This window comes from Haliotis rufescens, unplaced genomic scaffold (genome assembly GCF_023055435.1).
Source record: "Haliotis rufescens isolate VD_foot unplaced genomic scaffold, xgHalRufe1.0.p SCAF_6, whole genome shotgun sequence".
NCBI classification, from domain to species: domain Eukaryota; kingdom Metazoa; phylum Mollusca; class Gastropoda; order Lepetellida; family Haliotidae; genus Haliotis; species Haliotis rufescens.
In genome coordinates this window covers 28,817,536-28,839,085 of record NW_025964334.1, presented here as the reverse complement: position 1 = coordinate 28,839,085, position 21,550 = coordinate 28,817,536, and the positions used below count along the sequence as shown (strand labels likewise).

The 21,550-nt window shown below is 41.4% G+C and overlaps 1 protein-coding gene across 8 annotated transcripts in view; it reads left to right on the top strand.

Annotated features, from left to right (window-relative positions):
- The window catches only part of LOC124141064 (lamin-B1-like), a 57,631-nt gene that overhangs the window by 26,974 nt on the left and 9,107 nt on the right, over positions 1-21,550 (top strand). For 7 of the 8 annotated variants that reach the window (XM_046508956.2, XM_046508957.2, XM_046508951.2 and 4 more), the window contains exons 5-16: positions 742-1,021; positions 1,396-1,521; positions 2,418-2,638; positions 3,983-4,425; positions 4,992-5,178; positions 7,139-7,177; positions 14,814-14,889; positions 15,582-15,812; positions 17,368-17,446; positions 18,319-18,430; positions 18,790-18,962; positions 19,816-19,925. In XM_046508956.2, coding sequence (XP_046364912.2) covers positions 742-1,021; positions 1,396-1,521; positions 2,418-2,638; positions 3,983-4,425; positions 4,992-5,178; positions 7,139-7,177; positions 14,814-14,889; positions 15,582-15,812; positions 17,368-17,446; positions 18,319-18,430; positions 18,790-18,962; positions 19,816-19,925 — 2,077 coding nt within the window. The remainder of the gene's footprint in view (positions 1-741; positions 1,022-1,395; positions 1,522-2,417; positions 2,639-3,982; positions 4,426-4,991; positions 5,179-7,138; positions 7,178-14,813; positions 14,890-15,581; positions 15,813-17,367; positions 17,447-18,318; positions 18,431-18,789; positions 18,963-19,815; positions 19,926-21,550) is intronic. The other variant, XM_046508954.2, reaches the window with a different exon arrangement.

The window sequence follows — 21,550 nt, the reverse complement described above, 5'->3', positions numbered from 1 at the left end:
TTTCTGTGTAGAATTTAGACTAAATGATACAAATAACAATGAAATTTATTTTATATTTTTAACTCCAAATACTCAAGCACAGAAAAAGCATTGCAATACGAATTGTTTGAAAAGCGTATTGAAGTACACCAGTAAACCAGTAATAATGTGCAGTCTCAATCACCACCAAAGCAATTTTGTTCATGAAACAATACATCAATGAAATGCGAGACTCCAGGTGTCGTATCACAATTTATTACCTACGAGGGCAAACATATTGGGGTTCATAAAAATCGTATGTGCCCTAGGGTCATATCAGGTCACGAGACAACAGTGTATCATTTCCATCATCCAGACAGCATTGTTGACATCATTTGTATCTTATTGTGACATGAGGTGGGAATGACGTCACACTAGGACCGATGTCATAGCTGAAGATTGTTGACGTCATTTAACAAATTGTAGTTCCGCTACTGTTGCGACTTGCTGTTCTTATAGGTAAACACTAAAGTTGGTTTCTGTATGTAGACATCTTCTTCAGTAATAAATAGAACATTATATTCATGTTCATGTCATACTATGTGTACAACACTCGTGCCTAAATTCCGGTTTATCCCTCGCTTTCGCTTGGGAAATACCAGAATTTTGACACTCAGGTCATGAACATAGTATGACATGAACACTCATATACTATCCTTTATATATTTTGATGCACCCAAACCTCAATGAATTGTCACAGTCCTGATTAACATATATTTGTAGGTATGAGGTGGAACAGGTCGCTCGCCAGGAGGCAGAGGACCGCGTCCAACAGCTGATGAAGAAACTCGAGTTCAACGACCAGGTCAATGCACAACATGTCCTTGAACTCCGGAACCGAGTGGAGACATCAACAGGAACTATCCTGAGTCTGGAGGCCAAGGTCCGGGAACTCAGCAAGAATGACACCTCCATGGGCGATCTGCTGAAGAGTGTACGAGAAGCCTCTGAAGCGGAGTTCAAGAAATACCAGATGGAGTCTGATGTAGAATATAACAGAAATGTGAGTTTCGTTGCACTGACATTTGGATTATGGAAATTGTCCTTTACCTTTATCAAGATGATGTGAAAATGTGTTTCCTGTCATTTTTTAAATAATAAGTTTCTATAATTAATTGACGCTACATCTACAGGCACTGTGTAGTCAGGTAAGCATAAAAACACTGCATTTAATCAGAAATGCTCATATTATTCAGAAGCAGAGACATAGTTAAATTCCAGATTGAAAAAGGTTTCCTTTAAGAAGGGTCTGCCATTGGAAGCCCTGCTTCATACATTCATTATGGTATACAGTAAAACAGCATGCCATTGTGAATTCCACAGAAACATTCACTGATCTCAATGATCATGAGGCTAAACTAGTACCTGTATGTGCAGATTGCAGCCCTGAGGGTTCAGTTGGACAACGATGCAGGGACGATCGAGCGTCTTCAGACAGAGATGACCCAGCTGGAGGGGTCAGCAGGGGAGATGAAGGCCAGGGTCAGGTCACTGGAGGGACAGGTCAGTTAACACACACTATGCTTTTACAGTTCTGTTGTGAAAGGAGACTAAAGACGAGATTTGGTAAAATGGAGCCCTCTATCCCACTATATTGTAAAAGGAGACTAAGGACGAGTGGGTAAAATGGGCCCCTGTGACCATTCTGTTGTAAAAGGAGACTAAAGTGAATTGGGTAAAATGGGGCCTCGTATCCCATTCTGTTGTAAAAGGAGACTAAAGAGAATTGGGTAAAATTGGCCCCTGTGACCCATTTTGTTGTAAAAGGAGACGAAAGAGAGTTGGATAAAATGGGGCCTCGTATCCCATTTTGTTGTAAAAGGAGACTAAAGAGGGTTTGGTAAAATGGGCCCCTGTGACCCATTCTGTTGTAAAAGGAGATTAAAGAGAATTGGGTAAAATGGGACTTCGTATCCCATTTTGTTGTAAAAGGAGACTAAAGAGGGTTGGATAAAATGGGGCCATGTATCCCATTCGTGTCAGCACACATGTTGCACAGAAGGACACTGTGAGGGGCACAACCTGTTCAGTAACAATCAAACAAGGGAGGTAATCCATGACACTCAGTGCTCTGCTACAGTTCAAATGGGTGAATTTGTTGGGGGTGTCTCACCTTATTTCCAACAAATAATAGTGTATCTACCTGTTATAAGTTATAGTCATCAACCCAACATATACTATATTTGTACATATATTTAATTCTTAGTTTAGAATTATAGCACATTTCATATTTAAATATTACTTTGAATATTTAAAAACAAAATGTTTAATATCTTCCAAAACATAAGCCAAGGAATTAATCTTCGATTTTCCGATTGAAAATATAATCTTCCATACAAGTTTTCAGTATCTTGAAAATGACTGCAGAAAGTTGATAATGTGATATTTCTGGCTTCCAGCTGTCAAACATGGAACACCAGAGGAAGTCCCTCGAGGATATGTTGGGAATAGAACGCAGCCGTTCTGCAGAAAACATCCGCACCCTGGAGAAGAAGCTACGTGAGGTGCAGGAGGTCCTCTTCACCAAGATAAAGGAGGCCACATCCATACGGGAGGCCAACGTCCCGCTCAAGGCCGAGATAGAGTCTCTCAAGCTACTCCTGGAGGAAGAGGAGAAGAGGTGAGCTGTGTAGAGAGAGAATGAATTGGGGAAAGTTTGGGAGGTGCAGGTGAGGAGATGGGCTGAATTCATGAAGGGAAGGGGCAGTTTGGGAGAGGCAAGGGAGGTGAGGAGAAGGGCTGAATTCATGAAGGAAAGGGCTGAATTCATGAAGGAAAGGGGAGTGTGGGAGGTGCAAGTGAGGTGAGGAGAAGGGCTGAATTCATGAAGGAAAGGGGAGTGTGGGAGGTGCAAGGGAGGTGAGGAGAAGGGCTGAATTCATGAAGGAAAGGGGAGCGTGGGAGGTGCAAGGGAGGTGAGGAGAAGGGCCGAGTACAGGAAAGAAAGGGGAGTGTGGGAGGTGCAAGGGAGGTGAGGAGAAGGGCTGAATTCATGAAGGAAAGGGGAGCAAGGGAGGTGAGGAGAAGGGCTGAGTACAGGAAAGAAAGGGGAGTGTGGGAGGTGCAAGGGAGGTGAGGAGAAGGGCTGAGTACAGGAAGGAAAGGGGAGTGTGGGAGGTGCAAGGGAGGTGAGGAGAAGGGCTAAATTCATGAAGGAAAGGGGAGTGTGGGAGGTGCAAGGCAGGTGAGGAGAAGGGCTGAGTACAGGAAGGAAAGGGGAGTGTGGGAGGTGCAAGGGAGGTGAGGAGAAGGGCTGAATTCATGAAGGAAAGGGGAGTGTGGGAGGTGCAAGGGAGGTGAGGAGAAGGGCTGAGTACAGGAAGGAAAGGGGAGTGTGGGAGGTGCAAGGGAGGTGAGGAGAAGGGCTGAATTTATGAAGGAAAGGGGAGTGTGGGAGGTGCAAGGGAGGTGAGGAGAAGCGCTGAGTACAGGAAGGAAAGGGGAGTGTGGGAGGTGCAAGGGAGGTGAGGAGAAGCGCTGAGTACAGGAAGGAAAGGGGAGTTTGGGAAAGGGGGAGGTGCAAGGGAGGTGAGGAGATGGGCTGAATACAGGAAGGGATGCGGAGTTTGGGAGTTGTAGTTAAGGAGATGGGCTGAGTACAGGAAGGAAAGGGGAGTTTGGGAAAGGGGGAGGTGCAAGGGAGGTGAGGAGACGGGCTGTATACAGGAATGAAAGGGGAGTTTGGGAAAGGGGGAGGTGCAAGAGAGGAGATAAAGTATGGAATGGGGCAGAAAGGTTGGTGTGTGAGAAGAAAGATTGGCATGGCAGGAGGGATGATGAGTTGAAGTGGGCCCAAGGTAGAATGAAAGAAAGAGAATGCTTGGGTGGTGCCAGAGATGAACCAGAATCTTCTTCTGAATCTAAATACAACTCAAATATTGGTTTTAATATCTCAGTTACTTTATCATAATCCCTGAATTAGCTCCCTTCTATTTATCTGACAGGAATTGTATCTGTTTCACAGACTGCGAGTTCAAGTGAATGTTGGCACAACACAACCGACCTCTGTGCCCGTGACTTTCGAGAGACCTCTACCCCCTACCGCCTACCCCTACTCAACCTCCCCACCGGCCATGGGGAACTTCAACACGTCCCTTGCTGCTTCGTCTTCCTACATCCCAATCATGCCACCAACCTACCCCGGAGACCCAATCTCCTCCACTGCCTTACCGGACTACACCATACCCCTTGGGACCACCTCACCGTACGAACCGGACTTCACCACAACCCATATCCCCAACTATCTGGACCCTACTGAGCCCACTATTGAGTTCCCTATGGCCACCTCCAAGTACATGTACGAGACGTCGCCCAGTGTGAACCGGTTGCAGGTGGAACCATCACCTCCTGAAACACCTCGTGGTCCAGTCACCTCACACAAATATCAGAGGGCAAAGTCGGCTCCAGGTAGGATCTCCAGTTAGGCTGTATAATTTTTTGACTGACCATCAAAAACCCTGGAATTAGAAAAGAAATAAAAGCAGGAGGAACATTTATCCAGTCTGTTAATTTACTTGCCTCAACTAACACCTCTCACCCAACAACTGAACCCTTGTGCTCTCAGCTAAATCCTTGCACCCTCAACCAAGCCCCTCTCACTGTCAGCTAACCCTCTCACCGTCAACTAACCCTCTCACGCTCAGCTCATCCTCTCACCATCATCAGCTAGACCCTTCTCACCCTCAGCTAACCCTCTCACCATCAACTAACCCTCTCACGCTCAGCTCATCCTCTCACCATCATCAGCTAGACCCTTCTCACCCTCAGCTATCCCGCTCACCCTCAACTAAACCCTTTTCAACCCCCGCTTTCCTTCTGACCCCCAGCTTTCCTTCTGACCCTCAGTTAACCCTCTCTCACCTCAGCTCAATCCTACTCACCCTCAGTTAACCCTCAGTTAACACTTCTCACCCTAAACTAAGCCCCTCTCACCTTAACCCTTCTCACCCTCAGCTAACCCTCTCTCACCTCAGTTTCAGGGCCAAGGAGTCACAACCTACCCCTGGTTCCCACCTCCCTGGGGCAGGGCAAGGACTACTTTGATGAGATGTTCCAGGACCTACAGAGGGACACTCTCTACAGCTCCCTCCGCCCCAAGAGCAGCCCCCTCGAGCGTCCTCCCAGCTCCACCTACCATGACTACACCGTTGCAACATCCAGGTGAGTCTTCATCTCACTTTCAGCCAACAAGGCATTTTTTTTTTTAATAATTTGACCTACGACCCCCAAACTAAAATTTCAGAATGTGGACGATATTTTGAGTCCAGTCTCTTTTTGTTCAAACTCAGTCTGATTTGTACATACAGTAGAACACGGATATAACGAACATGGATAGAGTGAAGAAACGAATACAACAAACTGTTACAAAACCCTGATATATCTCCTCTATATCATCATATAAAATGTACATAACAACAAACTTTCTACAGTAAACTAGCATATATAGCGAGCTGATATGTGATCCCGAAAGCTCAAATACCACTTATTACTGACATGTATAGCAAACTGAGAAATCTCATTCAAGTGTCAAGTGTCACTGACAATTGACTATAAGCAATCAGCTGCGAATTGCGGTGAATCAATATGATCAGCAGTGACGATTCAACCTTGTTACCTGTAATTGGACTAATCTTATCTGTAAAACAAACATTAAACATATAAATTTCATGAGATTGTGTCAAAGTGTCAGTTCATTTGCACATGCTATCATGGTTGACAATAGTGAGAGGAAAGCTGTCAGTCTAGATACGAAGTTGAGAATTACAAATGCTGTTGATGCAGGCATAAAAGTTAAAAAAACAATTGCAATGGAATTTGACATTCCAAAATTAACATTGAGTAATATCCTTAAGCTCTTGAAACACTCAAGATTTTCCTGAATACGCAAAAGTAGACTGAGAAAACATCATTCGATATTTGGCTGATCTCATCAAGGCAGTTTCACGAATGCTGTCAGCAAAACGAGGCCAGAGCAAAATCACCGACTACACATCTTCCTGTATATAAATCCTGAAATGCTAAATGCATATTTGATGAACAATGTTCTAAAAATGTTATATATAATATGTTACTAAATGAATGTTATGAAATGTTAATAATTGAATGTTATGAAGTGATCACTGCTAATACAAGTCTATGCTGCAATTTTTTGTGTTGTGTTTTATCTAAGTTGACAGACATTTCAGAGCGAGAATGTATATAACGAACAACATATATAATAAACTGATTTCTCTGTTTGTAATTTCGTAAAATCCATGTTCTGCTGTATATAATTTCAGAATTGAAAAATGTTTCAAAGTAGGTCAGTATGGGAATGGAAGTAAACCTTTGACATATAGCAAAATGATAAAAAAATAGCAGACATGTTTGGTGTTTTTATTCAACCTAGTACTTTATTTAAGTCACTTGGTTTCCAGATCCCTGAAGCGACACTTTGCAAATTTAGAATACACTTAAAGCCATCATGAGTCTTTCTTTTGTCCTGATGGGCGTTAGCTAATTTGAACAATGTTGAAAACTTCAAAGTAGGTTTTTATTAGATGCCTAGCTGCCAACTGCCCCAAGTGATTCATATTTGTTACGAATTTATAGGAAATAGGAAACTATGATTTCTTCCTGAATTCATACAAATAATGTGGCAATGTGTGAAAAATATTTTTAGGACTAAATTTTCATAGACGTAAGTGATGATCATTATTTAGCCTGACAATAGTAATAGTGTTTCATTTGTCCTCTCTCTTATCGGAAGTTGCTGTAGTCGAAATAGAAACTAAGTGCTTTAATTATAGACTGTGTGTCGTAATCACATGGCTGTACTGTTATGTAGACGATACCATGCTGTAACAAAATACTAATTTGGGAAAGTTGGCAGCTACGAAGAAGGGAAGTAACCCAGTGACTTGACTGTCAGTACACAACATTCTTCGTCAAATCAGTGTTAGTAGTGTCAGCTGATAGTTCTATGAGTAGAGTTGACTCTGACACTACTAAGAGAACACATTAAATATGATTATTATGTGTTATGTAAGCAGAGGAATAAATAAAAGCCTAATATTGATATGAAACACACTTCTATAATAATGGTCAGTCTGTGCAAATGACCTACTATTTCTACCCCTAGCCCCAACCACACCATCGTAGTCAGCCAATACACCTACAGGTAAGATACAAGGGTTCTGTGTGCACATGTGTGATGGCATCCCTTGGTGAAGCTTATGGTGTCCTTGTTGAAGCTTATTGTGTCTTTGATGGAGCTTATGGTGTCTTTGGTGGAGCTTATGGTGTCCCTGGGTGGAGCTTAGGGTGTCCTTGGTGGCGCTTACGGTGTCCTTAGTGGAGCTTATGATGTCCTTGGTGAAACTTATGGTGTCCTTAGAGGAGCTTATGGTGTCCTTGGTGGTGCTTATGGTGTCCTTGGTGAAGCTTATGGTGTCCTTGGTGAAGCTTATGGTGTCCTTAGTGGAGCTTAGGATGTCCTTGGTGGTGCTTATGGTGTCCTTAGTGGAGTTTATGGTGTCCTTGGTGAAGCTTATGGTGTCCCTAGTTGGAGCTAACGGTGTCCATGGTGAAGCTGATGGTGTCCCTAGGTTGAGCTTAGGGTGTCCTTGGTGAAGCTTATGGTATCTTTGGCAAAGCTTAGGGTGTCCTTGGTGAAGCTTAGGGTATCATTGGTGCAACTTATGTTGTCCCTAGGTGGAGCTTAGGGTGTCCTTGGTGAAGCTTATGGTATCTTTGGCAAAGCTTAGGGTGTCCTTGGTGCAACTTATGTTGTCCCTAGGTGGAGCTTATGGTGTCCTTGGTGAAGCTTATGGTGTCTTTGGTAAAGCTTAGGGTGTCCTTGGTGAAGCTTAGGGTGTCCTTGGTGAAGCTTAGGGTGTCCTTGGTGCAACTTATGTTGTCCCTAGGTGGAGCTTATGGTGTCCTTGGTGAAGCTTATGGTGTTTTTGGTCAAGCTTAGGGTGTCCTTGGCGAAGCTTATGGTGTCCTTGGTGAAGCTTAGGGTGTCCTTGGTAAAGCTTAGGGTGTCCTTGGTATAGCTTATGGTGTCTTTGGTAAAGTTTAGGGTGTCCTTGGTGAAGCTTACGGTGTCCTTGGTGAAGCTTACGGTGTCCTTGGTGACCTTGGTGAAGCTTAGGGTGTCCTTGGTGAAGCTTACATTGTCCTTCGTGAAGCTAAGGGTGTCCCTAGATTGAGCTTAGGGTGTCCTTGGTGAAGCTTATGGTGTCTTTGGTAAAGCTTAGGGTGTCCTTGGTAAAGCTTAGGGTGTCTTTGGTAAAGCTTAGGGTGTCCTTGGTGAAGCTTACGCTGTCCTTGGTGAAGCTTAGGGTGTCCTTGGTAAAGCTTAGGGTGTCCTTGGTGAAGCTTAGGGTGTCCTTGGTGAAACTTATTGTGTCCTTGGTGAAACTTATGGTGTCCCTGGGTGGAGCTTAGGGTGTCCTTGATGAAGCTTATGGTGTCCTTGGTAAAGCTTACTGTGTCCTTGGTGATGCTTATGGTGTTCTTGGTGAAACTTATGGTGTCCTTGGTGAAACTTATGGTGGAACTTAGGGTGTGCTTGGTCAAGCTTATGGTGTCTTTAGCAAAGCTTAGGGTGTCCTTGGTGAATCTTATGGTGTCCTTGGTGAAGCTTATGGTGGCCTTGGTGAAACTTATGGTGTCCCTAGGTGGAGCTAAGAGTGTCCTTGGTGAAGCGTATTGTGTCCTTGGTGAAGCTAAGGTGAAGGTCAGGTAGTTCATGGCTGGGTCCAGAGACAGGGTTGAGAAGTAGTGCTGGGAATTGGTGAGGCTGACTGTTTATGAACCACTTTTTCCCGATCACCGACCACATTGATTATGATTGGTTACAAATAGTTTGGATATTTTCCTGATATTACTGGGTGGTGGACTAGTGGGTAAAGTGTTTGCTTGTCTTGAGACATACCTAGGTTCAATCAATGCAATGATTTTAAAGCATTGTCAACTGCATGCGAAACATAAGCTACATTGTGCATGAACTGTCATTGAAGTGTTTTAGAGTTACCTCCCTTCCTGTGCACCAACACACCTGCAATTCATCCTCCCTGTATTCCTATGTAACCCCTCGCACTGGTAAATGAGGAAGGGTAAGTGCACTCCAGTAGGGGTGCTAGGGCTTGTCCTCGTCACTGAATGGGGGGTGAGTGGCCACACTGTAATTCACAACCATTGATTCAAAGTTATGATAATATCAAATACAGCGTTAAATTCACAGCAAAAGAATGTGATTTTTGTTTGCATATGATATCTCATTATTTTACTTTTATGATAAGCAGTAAATTATTTTACTCTAAGCAGTGCTTGATAGAAATCCAAAGACATGGAGAGATATGTATCAATGATACACTCACACTGTGATCTCTGTCTGAGGGCGGTGATGGGGAGGTAGGACACTAGTGTGTCACCTCACTCCACACACTTGCTGCGTGAACACTTTCCTTCTACTTTACACCATGCTGGTGTCAATTGACAAGTTCCTCAACCTTCTGATAAAGCTCGGCTTTACCTTTGCTTTTCTTGCATGAGCTTCTTATCAGTATGCACATGAGTTCCTTATCAGGATGCACATGAGTTCCTTATCAGGATGCACATGAGTTCCTTATCAGGATGCACATGAGTTCCTTATCATGATGCACATGAGTTCCTTATCAGGATGCACATGAGTTCCTTATCAGGATGCACATGAGTTTCTTATCAGGATGCACATGAGTTTCTTATCAGGATGCACTGAGCTCCTTATCAGGATGCACATGAGTTCCTTATCAGGATGCACTGAGTTTCTTATCAGGATGCACATGAGCTTCTTATCAGGATGCACTGAGTTCCTTATCAGGATGCACATGAGTTTCTTATCAGGATGCACATGAGTTCCTTATCAGGATGCACATGAGTTCCTTATCAGGATGCACATGAGTTTCTTATCAGGATGCACATGAGTTCCTTATCAGGATGCACATGAGTTCCTTATCAGGATGCACATGAGTTCCTTATCAGGATGCACATGAGTTCCTTATCAGGATGCACATGAGTTCCTTATCAGGATGCACATGAGTTCCTTATCAGGATGCACATGAGTTCCTTATCAGGATGCACTGAGTTTCTTATCAGGATGCACATGAGTTTCTTATCAGGATGCACATGAATTTTTTATCAGGATGCACATGAGTTTCTTATCAGGATGCACATGAATTTCTTATCAGGATGCACATGAGTTTCTTATCAGGATGCACAGGATTGTCAGGACCAGACAATCCAGTAATTGATATCATGAGCATCGATCTATGCAATTGGGATACAATGACATGCATCTACCAAGTCAGCAAGGCTGACCACCCAATCCCGTTTGTCGCCTCTTATGACAAGCACAGTTGCCTTTTACGGGAAGCATTGGTTGCTGAAGACCTAGTCTACCCCAGGTCTACAGGTCTACCCTGTGATGTCCAAGCAGTGCATGGTTTCGAAAACAAAATGGAACGATTACAGTCAAAATCTGACAATATCTTAAAGCATCCCCAGTTACATGGTATGTGTCTTCCTTAGGGCAGGGACAGATCAAAAAGGTTGTGAGTAGATTAAGTGTAAGGTCAAGGTCACAGTGAAGGTATGTTTGCCATTTTGATATAAATGCCTTTTTCTGCAGATTTAAGATAAATCTTCTTCATGTAGTGAAAATCTTTTTCATGTAGTGATTAAATATTTTGAATACATTTGTATGACAAGTGCAGCATTAGAAATTGGCACTAGTCCTGTTGCCCTAGCCAAACTGCCCAATAGGTATCATAAGGACTAGTAGAAATTTGCCCTTTTTAAGGGTTTTGCTATATGTTATCATTATAAGGACTAGTTGATCAAACTTGTTAGTTTCTATCGCTGCAATTAAGTGATGACAATTTTATGATATCAGTGGAACGTCACTGTGACCTACTTTAAATGTGCAGCATATGCGATGTTTTCATTGTTGAATTGAATTCCACCTAGGGACATCGTATATGGTTTTATGTATATGCTGGATAGCCTTTGGAATGTTCTTGAAATATTTGTCCCTTATATTTGGAATCAAATTCATTCTCAAGGTAACTCACTTAGATAATAAACCTACCGTGAAAGTTTGAAACTGAAGGTAGTTTATTAACCTGTAGATTAGATACGATTAATTTTAATTTGGAACCGCTACCATCAGACTTGACGTTTGTTTGTTTGTTTGTTTGTTCATTGTTACATGCAGCACTCAGCAATATTCCAGCTTTATGACACAGTCTGTAAATAATTGAGTCTGGACCAGACAATCCAGTGATTGTCATCATGAGCATCATACCATGATGCAACTGAGATATAATAACATAGAATCATCCACATCACTGAACCTGACACCTGACGCCTCCTACGACAAGCATGGGTTATATACTCTTACCTGGAATCTCCTGGGTCAGATATGACTCTGTCATTACAGAGTAAATGACTTTTGCTTCCATTTTATGTTAGATAGAGGCCAAGTACTCTATTCTCGTATGAGGGAGCTTGTAGTAGGTAGGTATTTCACCAAATATGGTAATAGTCTAACGCTTAAATGTGTGATGTTATGTTATGATTTCTGGGGACTAGAAATTCTGAAGTGATCCTACTTCTGTTTTGCAAGTACATGCAAACACTTTTCTATTTTTTTATCGCTTTTCACATGTTAGGTCACTTATCTGTAAATAAAAGAATTAATGTTTGACGAACCGGAATCAGTCTGAAAGATCACCAGTTTATCAGTTTTGACATTCCTTACTGCTGTATTCAATCTACTAGCTACAAGACTGGCGGCTATTGATCTTGTGTCAGGTTACCATTATCAAGCCAGCATGAGGTCACTGACAGTATTTCGGTGTCATTTCGTGCAGAAGGTATTCAGTCTTATCTTGTGTCATTTCAAGTGTCAGATATATTGATTTACATTGTGAGGTTGAAAAGAAAACAAAAAACTATGACCCTTTGAGTATCCTCATACCCTTCCCACAATGCAACCTTGTGGTGGTGTCGTGTCATAGTTCCTGTTCAGAATTTTAACATGGTTATTATTCAAAATACTGTCCAGGGATCGATTTCGCATATCCAAGCTGCATCAGTGCAGGTGAAACATTGCTAGTGCAGGCAACTTGTATTGCCAGGTTGCACACAGTGCAGGTCACATTTTCCACCACAAGTGAATGGCAACTGTGTGTTTTATTTCATAATAGTGGAAAACTGAATTCTTTTAGAACTGGCTGCAAATCTTTTAGAATCCAGGTAACAAAAGTTCATGAAAATAGTGAAAATCACAGGTCTAAATGCAGTGAACTCACAAAACTAATTCTTCACAATAACCACAAGAACAGTCACTTGTGAGGTTACAATCACAACAAACAGACACTTTGAAACTTTTGTTTACTGGGTATCAAGATGTGAAAAGCCATATACAGATTTCCTCAAAATAACATACATTTTCAAGTTTATTTTCTTTTTGAATTTATTTAATCTTCAAAATAACTAAAAATACAGTGTTTCAATTTTTTTTTAAATGTGCAGCTGATATTTTGGTGGTGCAACCTGATTAATATACTTGTTTGCACCTGGTGCAGTTGGTAAAACAAAATGAAATTGTACCCTGCTGTCATACATGTACGGCTTTGTTTCTTGTATGAAGTTCTTAAACTTTTAATTGCAAGAAAATAATAAATATTTATCTTACATTTCCATGGAAATAGGCCGTCATGGAGATTCCTGGTAAGAATAGTTCCCTAGCAACTTATGATGGTAAAAGGAGGCAACTTATTGTATTAGATGGTTAGGTTCTGTGACATGGTTGGTTGTGTGTCATTGTTCCTTGACAGAGGGTTGCTCACAATAACACACAATCTCTGGATAGTCTGGTCCAGATTATGTACAGGCCGGTGTCATAGGGCTGGAAAATTGCTAAGTGTGGCGTGACACAAAGAACAAAAACAATGTAAATGGGAATTAGGTCTTCAAGGTACTTTGACCACATGTATAGACTTATCAATGGCTGGATAAGCATGACATCAAAGTTTCTGCTCTGATTTAATGATATTATTTTGAAGACCACACGGTTAATTTTCTTCTAAGATATTGTTCCCTGGTTGGTGTCAATAGTAGGTAGTCAAAAGATGCTGATTGGTGTGTTTCTCGAGTAGAAAGTCAAAGGGTTCTATAATTATGTCCCTTCCCACATACATGTTCATCTTTTACTGAGGATTTTTATACCACTGGAAATTTGTGAGAGCATGGCAAGAAAAAGACAGCTGCTGTTTTTTTTTGTAAATATGAATATTTGCGAAAAATTGGGTTTGCTCATCTGTAAATCAAGAAATAGAAGAAAAAATAATTAAGAATATTTGCCAGGGATTTGCCTGGAATAATCCAAGAACATTGTACGTGATATGATTGATTTGATAGTTGACAATGGTCTGATACAGATTTCTCTATCTAGTGCTATCAAATATATATTGATCATACGGCTGTCAGTCATGTACGGTCTTCAATAGAACACACAAGTCTCTTTTAAAAGCAAGGCTCCTTGAGTGACAGCCTGGCCCCACCATTATGCAACTTTAAAATGGTGGCAGTCATGAAGCCATATAGAGGCTGTCAGATCTGGCCCGGCAGGAAAGGTTGTGTGTAGGGCGATCGCTCCCTCCATGTGTAACACAATATGTCACAGCGCAGTATCACAGAGGAAGGTTAAAAGTCACAAACCTCTGCCTTTCAGACACAGTGTTGTAGTGCTAATCCCCTTATCAATGTTAGTGTTGGTACACTGCACAATAGCAGATCATTTGAATATAAATTAGCAGTAGCACCCGGCAGAGCTTGAGAGGGCTTAGCGGTTACCTGTACATAGAAACCAGCTCCTGTAGTTAGTGGCCACAGTTAGAGGTGGCGGGCTGATAAAACACTTCATCATTACACAGTAGTTTATTGCCAGACAGTCAACATGGTATTGGAAGGAGACTTAGGAATTCTGACATTCCATTGTGCTTGTTTCAAGGAGTAACTATGGAAGGGAAACGGTGTATGGTTGTAGGAATGGAAGAGGACAGGTTGGAGAGTCTTAGTTGTGGATGTTGGGAACAGTTTGACATTTAACAGTGCTGCTCAGTCCTAGAGTTAGTCCTGTGCTTGTGTTGGAGGATTTAGTCTGGAAATCCATCGTTCCATGCATTTTTTTGGTGTTTTCCTAAAGCACAATAGTCATTGGATGTTTTGGTTGATTTTATGTGTAACTGAAAACGTTGGAAGTTGTATCACTGCTAAACTCTAAGTTAATATTTGGAAATTGTCCTGACGAATACTGGAATACTTGCGCATCACACCCTAAACCACAGGATATTTGTGAACTCTCACATTGGCCTTTACCAGTGTCTTATTCCTATTTCATATGATATGTATGTGATGTGATAAAGAACGACCTTTTACAAAATTTGTAAGAGGATTGAAGTTGTAGTACTTTTTAGTGGGTAACATGGGGACAAGTTATATTTGATGATCAGAGTTATCTCCCCCTCATGCTCCTTTGAAGATCATTTGGGATATTTATGAAAATATTCTGGCATCCATACTGAAAGGAGTACATTCAGATCTTTGGTCGTGGATGCTGACAGGATTACAGGCTACATCCTCATCGCCAACATCATTGTGACTTATAAGTAGTGACTTTTGATAGTAGTGTCTGTTCCCACTGTGTTGTGGTGGGTGCTCTACGCCAGTATTCCTGACTCTAACACCATGGCTTGTGCCCGCAGTGCTATTGGAGATGTGAAGATCATGGAGGTCCAGCAAGACGGAAAATATGTCCGACTCCTCAACGATGGGGCACAGGTGAGAAAATCAATATTATCAATGAATGTGACATTTCAGCAAAGCCATATTAATAAGATGCCACAATCATGCCACTAATATTAGTGTTCTTTTTCAAACAGTTATTCCTAGTGTAGATACATTTAATATTTGTCTCTTCGATAACACTGAAAATTTCACTTTTAAAATATATGAAAACCAGAAAGGATGAGGTACCCCTTCGATCTGAAATCTTGGCTTGACAAAGGGATTGGGTGGTCAAGCATTGTGACATGGGGATTGGGTGGTCAGGCATTGTGACATGGGGATTGGGTGGTCAGGCTTTGTGACCTGGCTCATCAATTGTTGTCATACTATGATGTCACTGGTTTGCCTGGCCAAGACACAAAGGGTAGCGTTGTGGTTAAAGCGTCACACCGAAGGTCTTAGTATGATTCCACATTGTTTCAATATTTGATGCCCATTCTGGTGTTCCCTGCCGTGATATTCCTGGAATATTGCTAACAGTGGCATAAAATCCTGCTCACTCACAAAAGCAGGCCGACATGGTAATATTGTTGGAATATGGCTGTATGCATCATAAATATGAAATTTCTGCAATACTGTTCAGACCCAACATCCCAGTACTCAATCTGGCATATCAGTGACAAAAGAGCATCTTGTGCCGATGATAATCTGAGAGTAGCATGATGACAGGGTGTGTATTGGAACAGGAACTGGAGTTCGGAGGCTTCATGCTGCAGCAGAATGTGGGCGGCCACCCTGTGGCAGTGTACCGTTTCCCCCCTCGCACCAAGTTCCCATCCAACTCCACCATCACTGTGTGGTCAGGGATGAACGACCCCATCCTCCACCAGCCTCCCTCGGACTTTGTGTGGAAGGAACAGCAGAAGTGGGGCACTGGACCGGAGTGCACCTCCATCTTGTGTCGCCCTAATGGCCAGGTAGGGAGTTGATAATGTAGCCCCACGACCTAAGTGATAATGTAGCCCCAAGACCAAACTGATAATGTAGCCCCACAACCAAACTGATAACGTAACCCCACGACCAAACTGATAACGTTACCCCACGACCAAACTGATAACGTAACCCCACTACCAAACTGATAATGTTACCCCACGACCAAACTGATAATGTAACCCAAAGACCAAACTGATGACATAACCCCACGACCAAACTGATAATGTAGCCCCATTACCAATCTGATAATGTAGCCCCATTACCAAACTGATAATGTAGCCCCATGACCAATCTGATAATGTAGCCCCATTACCAAACTGATAATGTAGCCCCACGACCAAACTGATAATGTTACCCCACAACCAAACTGATAATGTAACCCCACGACCAAACTGATGACATAACCCCATGAACAAACAGATAATGTAACCGCATGACCAAACTGATAATGTTACCCCACGACCAAACTGATAATGTTACCCCACAACCAAACTGATAATGTAACCCCACGACCAAACTGATAATGTTACCCCACAACCAAACTGATAATGTTACCCCACGACCAAACTGATGACATAACCCCACGACCAAACTGAAAATGTAGCCCCATGACCAATCTGATAATGTAGCCCCATTACCAAACTGATAATGTAGCCCCACAACCAAACTGATAATGTTACCCCACGACCAAACTGATAATGTAACCCCACGACCAAACTGATAACGTAACCCCATGACCAAACTGATAATGTTACCCCACGACCAAACTGATAATGTTACCCCACGACCAAACTGATAACATAACCCCACGACCAAACTGATAATGTTACCCCTTGACCAAACTGATAATGTTACCCCACGACCAAACTGATAATGTAACCCAACGACCAAACTGATGACATAACCCCACGACCAAACTGATAATGTAGCCAAAGACCAATCTGATAATGTAGCCCCATTACCATACTGATAATGTAGCCCCACGACCAAACTGATAATGTTACCCCACGACCAAACTGATAATGTAACCCCACGACCAAACTGATGACGTAACCCCATGAACAAACAGATAATGTAACCGCATGACCTAACTGATAATGTTACCCCACGACCAAACTGATAATGTTACCCCACAACCAAACTGATAATGTAACCCCAAGACCAAACTGATAATGTTACCCCACAACCAAACTGATAATGTTACCCCACGACCAAACTGATAACGTAACCCCACGACCAAACTGATAATGTTACCCCACGACCAAACTGATAACCTTATCCCCACGACCAAACTGATAATGCAGCCCCATGACCAAACTGATATTGTAGTGCCACTACCAAACTGATAATGTAACAACACAACCTAACTGATAACGTAACCCCACGACCAATCTGATAACGTATTCCCACGACCAAACTGATAACGTAACTTCATGACCAAACTGATAACGTAAACCCACGACCAAACTGTTAATGTAACCACACAACCTAACTGATGATGTTGTCCAAACAGTGATAGAAGCCCTTCCTTCCTTGTAGGCCATAGCTTGGACGACTGCGGCTCATCGCTTCACACGTAATGCTTTCGAAGATGGGAAGGATGAGGAACAAGTTCAAGGTAAGATACTCAAAACATGATGTCCTAACATAATACTGAAATGTAATGATGTCCTTATGAAATTTTCAATATATTATTTAAGTTTCTCTACAGGTAGGTAATTTCAGGTACGGTAGGTTGTTCAGAGCTATCAACATTTTGTAGGTCTTCTGAACTGAAAGTTCAAATCGGCTAAGTCATCTTGTCCAATGTCTGAGATGAGCTACAGAGCCTTTTCAAATTATATTTATTTAGTTTGTTAAAGAGCCTAATCTGCTTTGATATAAGTTCAATAAATGTTAAAATGTCCATGTTTTATCAAAAAGTATATTTTCTTGGCTAAATTAGGCCACCAGTCCCACCACAAGATTTATAAGTTTCTGTCTTGTGAACAGAATGATAAAAAAATAAGCACTGGTGACCTTGTCTTTTTGAAATTACCCTGATGAGTTTTTTATAATAGGCTAAAATAGCAGTGATCACCAAAGTCTCAGCTCACCATCATAAGATCCGGGGTAGAATAGGTCTTCAGCAACCCATACTTGCCGTAAAAGGCGACGATGCTTGTCGTAAGAGGTGACTAACGGGATCGGGTGGTCAGGCTTGCTGACTTGGTTGATGCATGTCATTGTATCCCAATTACGTGGATGGATCTTCATGATGTCAATCACTGGATTGTCTGTTCCAGACTTGATTATTTACAGACTGCCATCATAAAGCTGGAATATTGCTGAGTGTGGCATTAAACAACAAACAAACAAACAAATCGCCATCGCAAAGCACTAGTAATCAGTGATGATAATGAAAACACACAAAAGGCCAGAATTTCCTGAAATGAAATCTGGCAGCCATCAACTCAAGGGTGTAGCTCATGTCTGTGTATGAACTTGTAGCACTGGATCTGGTGAAGGATGACGACCTTGACCTCACACCCAGGGAGGATGAGTCCTTGACGGAAATTAACGTTGATGTTGGAAACAAGCAGGACCATGTGTACCTCCGCAGGTGAGATGCAGTACTGAGCTTCATTGGGTCTTCAACAGGAGCGGGTGATTGAGTTGGGTTCAGTGACCGTCTGAACAGTATTTAAACATCTAAATGTAACACGTTCAGTTCAGACCAATTGCAATATGTCTGATTTCAGACGTCTGCCTCAGACTCAGCAGTCTTTGTACTATGAGTGTTGTACCTCTTTTACATCGACACCTACTGTTGTTATAGTGCCAGCATTGTTGTGAGAAAGGAACCCAGATGAAGCATATTTATTTCTATACTATGTTTGACTTGGAAACAATATTGAATGTTTTTACATTTGATGTGACATATTTGACCCGTATTGTCTGATCCAATATTTCTTGCAACAGAGAGAAGCAGCCACCTCCATCTCTTTCTGCCCAGCGCCACCCCCACGGGAGCAGCTCCGCCCAAGCCTGTCACCCTCACAATGGCCAGTCCCGCCCACTCATGTATGGCAATGACAACAGCACCTGGAGTCGTCAGTCCCGACAGCAGTCCACTCGGCCAGATCCAATACCTGGTGGGTGCCAAACAGTACATTCTTAGATAAGCATCTCGTTGGCCGGTTTGTACAGGTCCCTGCACCCTCTGCCTGCTGTAAGAGGTGAGGGGCGGTCGGGTAGCCTAGTGGTTAAAGCGTTCGCTCGTCACACCAAAGACCCAGGTTTGATTCCCGACATGGGTACAATGTGTGAAGCCCATTTCTGGTGTCCCCTGCCATGATATTGCTGGAATATTGCTAAAAGCAGCATTAAACCATACTCACTCACTGTAAGAGGTGACTAAATGAGGTCAGATGATCAGGATCTGTGATTGTGTGTCCTTCGTGCCCTGATGGCATGGTTTGTCTGGGCCAGCCTTGATCATATACACATAGCTGTGATGGGCACAGGTGGTCCAATTGTCTGAGGCACAGCAATTCACTGTTCAGAGTTGCCTCCCTTAGGTGTGCCAGAAACCTGTGATCTTGGGTTTGACTGCCATTTTCACCCTGATTACGTTTCTTGGTTTGAAAGAACCAATACCTGTGCTTGTGGGTGGTAAATGTTATATCTTTGGGCTTTCCGCCCACAAAGTGGACAAGCTGTAATAGGACTTAAATACAGTTCACAGTGGCACCAAACTGAACACACTCACTCACATACAGCTGTGATATAAGCACTCACTCACTCACTCATAAGCCTTATACCTTAAACTGTCAGGTTAATTAGTATAAAAAGAATTGAAAAACATTTTAGCAAGCATAATAACAAGATGATATTCAAAAACTATATTTTCAACCAAACACAGACTTTTTTCCCCCTCAGGTTATTAATCCAGACATAAGAAACCTGTTCTTTGTTGCCCCTGAATAAGACATGATGTTATTCCAGGTCAACCTTATGCAGGTGCTGCTGCCCAGAGAATGGGAAGTGCTCCGCTCCGGAAATACTTGGCCCAGAGTGCAACAGTGAAAGGAAGTGGAACTGTGGCCAATCGCTCGGTATGTGTATTGTCTGGTGTGTGATGATTGTAGACCTGTGAGAATGTCAAGGCACGCTGCTTCCATCACTGAACCAAATCTGTCCCTGTTAAACTGGCTGTGGTACTCTTTACTTGAGAAGCTGTGTGTTTATAACAAAACTAATCATATATAACCCTTCATGATGTTCAAACATTTTATGTTTTGTCAGCATCTCTTCTTTTTATATATTTATTGAGTTTATATTTCAGAACGTGCATTAGGCAGAGTAGGCTTATTTGAATTGGCTATTTCATATCTCTGTGGTTAATGGTCATTGTGTTATTATTGTGTTGATTATATATCTTGCTGACTCTACTTTGTGTATATAGATGATGTTGCTTATACTCCATATGTGTACCATGTATTAACTATGCTTCTAACATGGTCACTGGTGTTAATTACTGTACATGACTACATGTATAACTTAATTACAGTATATGACTACATGAATAACTTAATTAATGTATATGGCTACATGCATAACTTAATTACTGTACATGACTACATGTATAACTTAATTACAGTATATGACTACATGAATAACTTAATTAATGTATATGGCTACATGCATAACTTAATTACTGTACATGACTACATGTATAACTTAATTACAGTATATGACTACATGAATAACTTAATTAATGTATATGGCTACATGCATAACTTAATTACTCTATATGGCTACATGTATAACTTAATTACTCTATATGGCTACATGTATAACTTAATAACAGTATATGACTACATGTATAACTTAACTACAATATATGACTACATGTATAACTTAATTACAGTATATGACTACATGTATAACTTAATTACAGTTTATGGCTACATGTATAACTAAATTACAATATATGACTACATGTATAACTTAATTACAGTATATGACTACATGTATAACTTATTTACAGTTTATGGCTACATGTATAATTTAATTACAGTATATGGCTACATGTATAACTTAATTACAGTTTATGGCTACATGTATAATTTAATTACAGTTTATGGCTACATGTATAATTTAATTACAGTTTATGGCTACATGTATAATTTAATTACAGTTTATGACTATATGTATAATTTAATTACAGTATATGACTACATGTATAACTTAATTACAGTTTATGGCTACATGTATAATTTAATTACAGTTTATGGCTACATGTTTAATTTAATTACAGTTTATGGCTACATGTATAATTTAATTACAGTTTACGGCTACATGTATAATTTAATTACAGTTTATGGCTACACCATAACTTAATTACAGTATATGGCTACACCAATAACTTAATTACAGTATATAGCTACACCAATAACTTAATTACAGTATATAGCTACACCAATAACTTAATTACAGTATATAGATACACCAATAACTTAATTACAGTATATAGCTACACCAATAAATTAATTACAGTATATAGCTACACCAATAACTTAATTACAGTATATAGCTACATGAGTAACTTCAACCCCATGGGGAACGCGGGTTAGAATCGGTCCCCATGTATGCTGGTTGTAAGAAACAATGAAATGGATTGGGTGGCCTGGCTCGTTGACTTGGTTCATTGCATGTCATAGTACCCTGATAGTGGGGA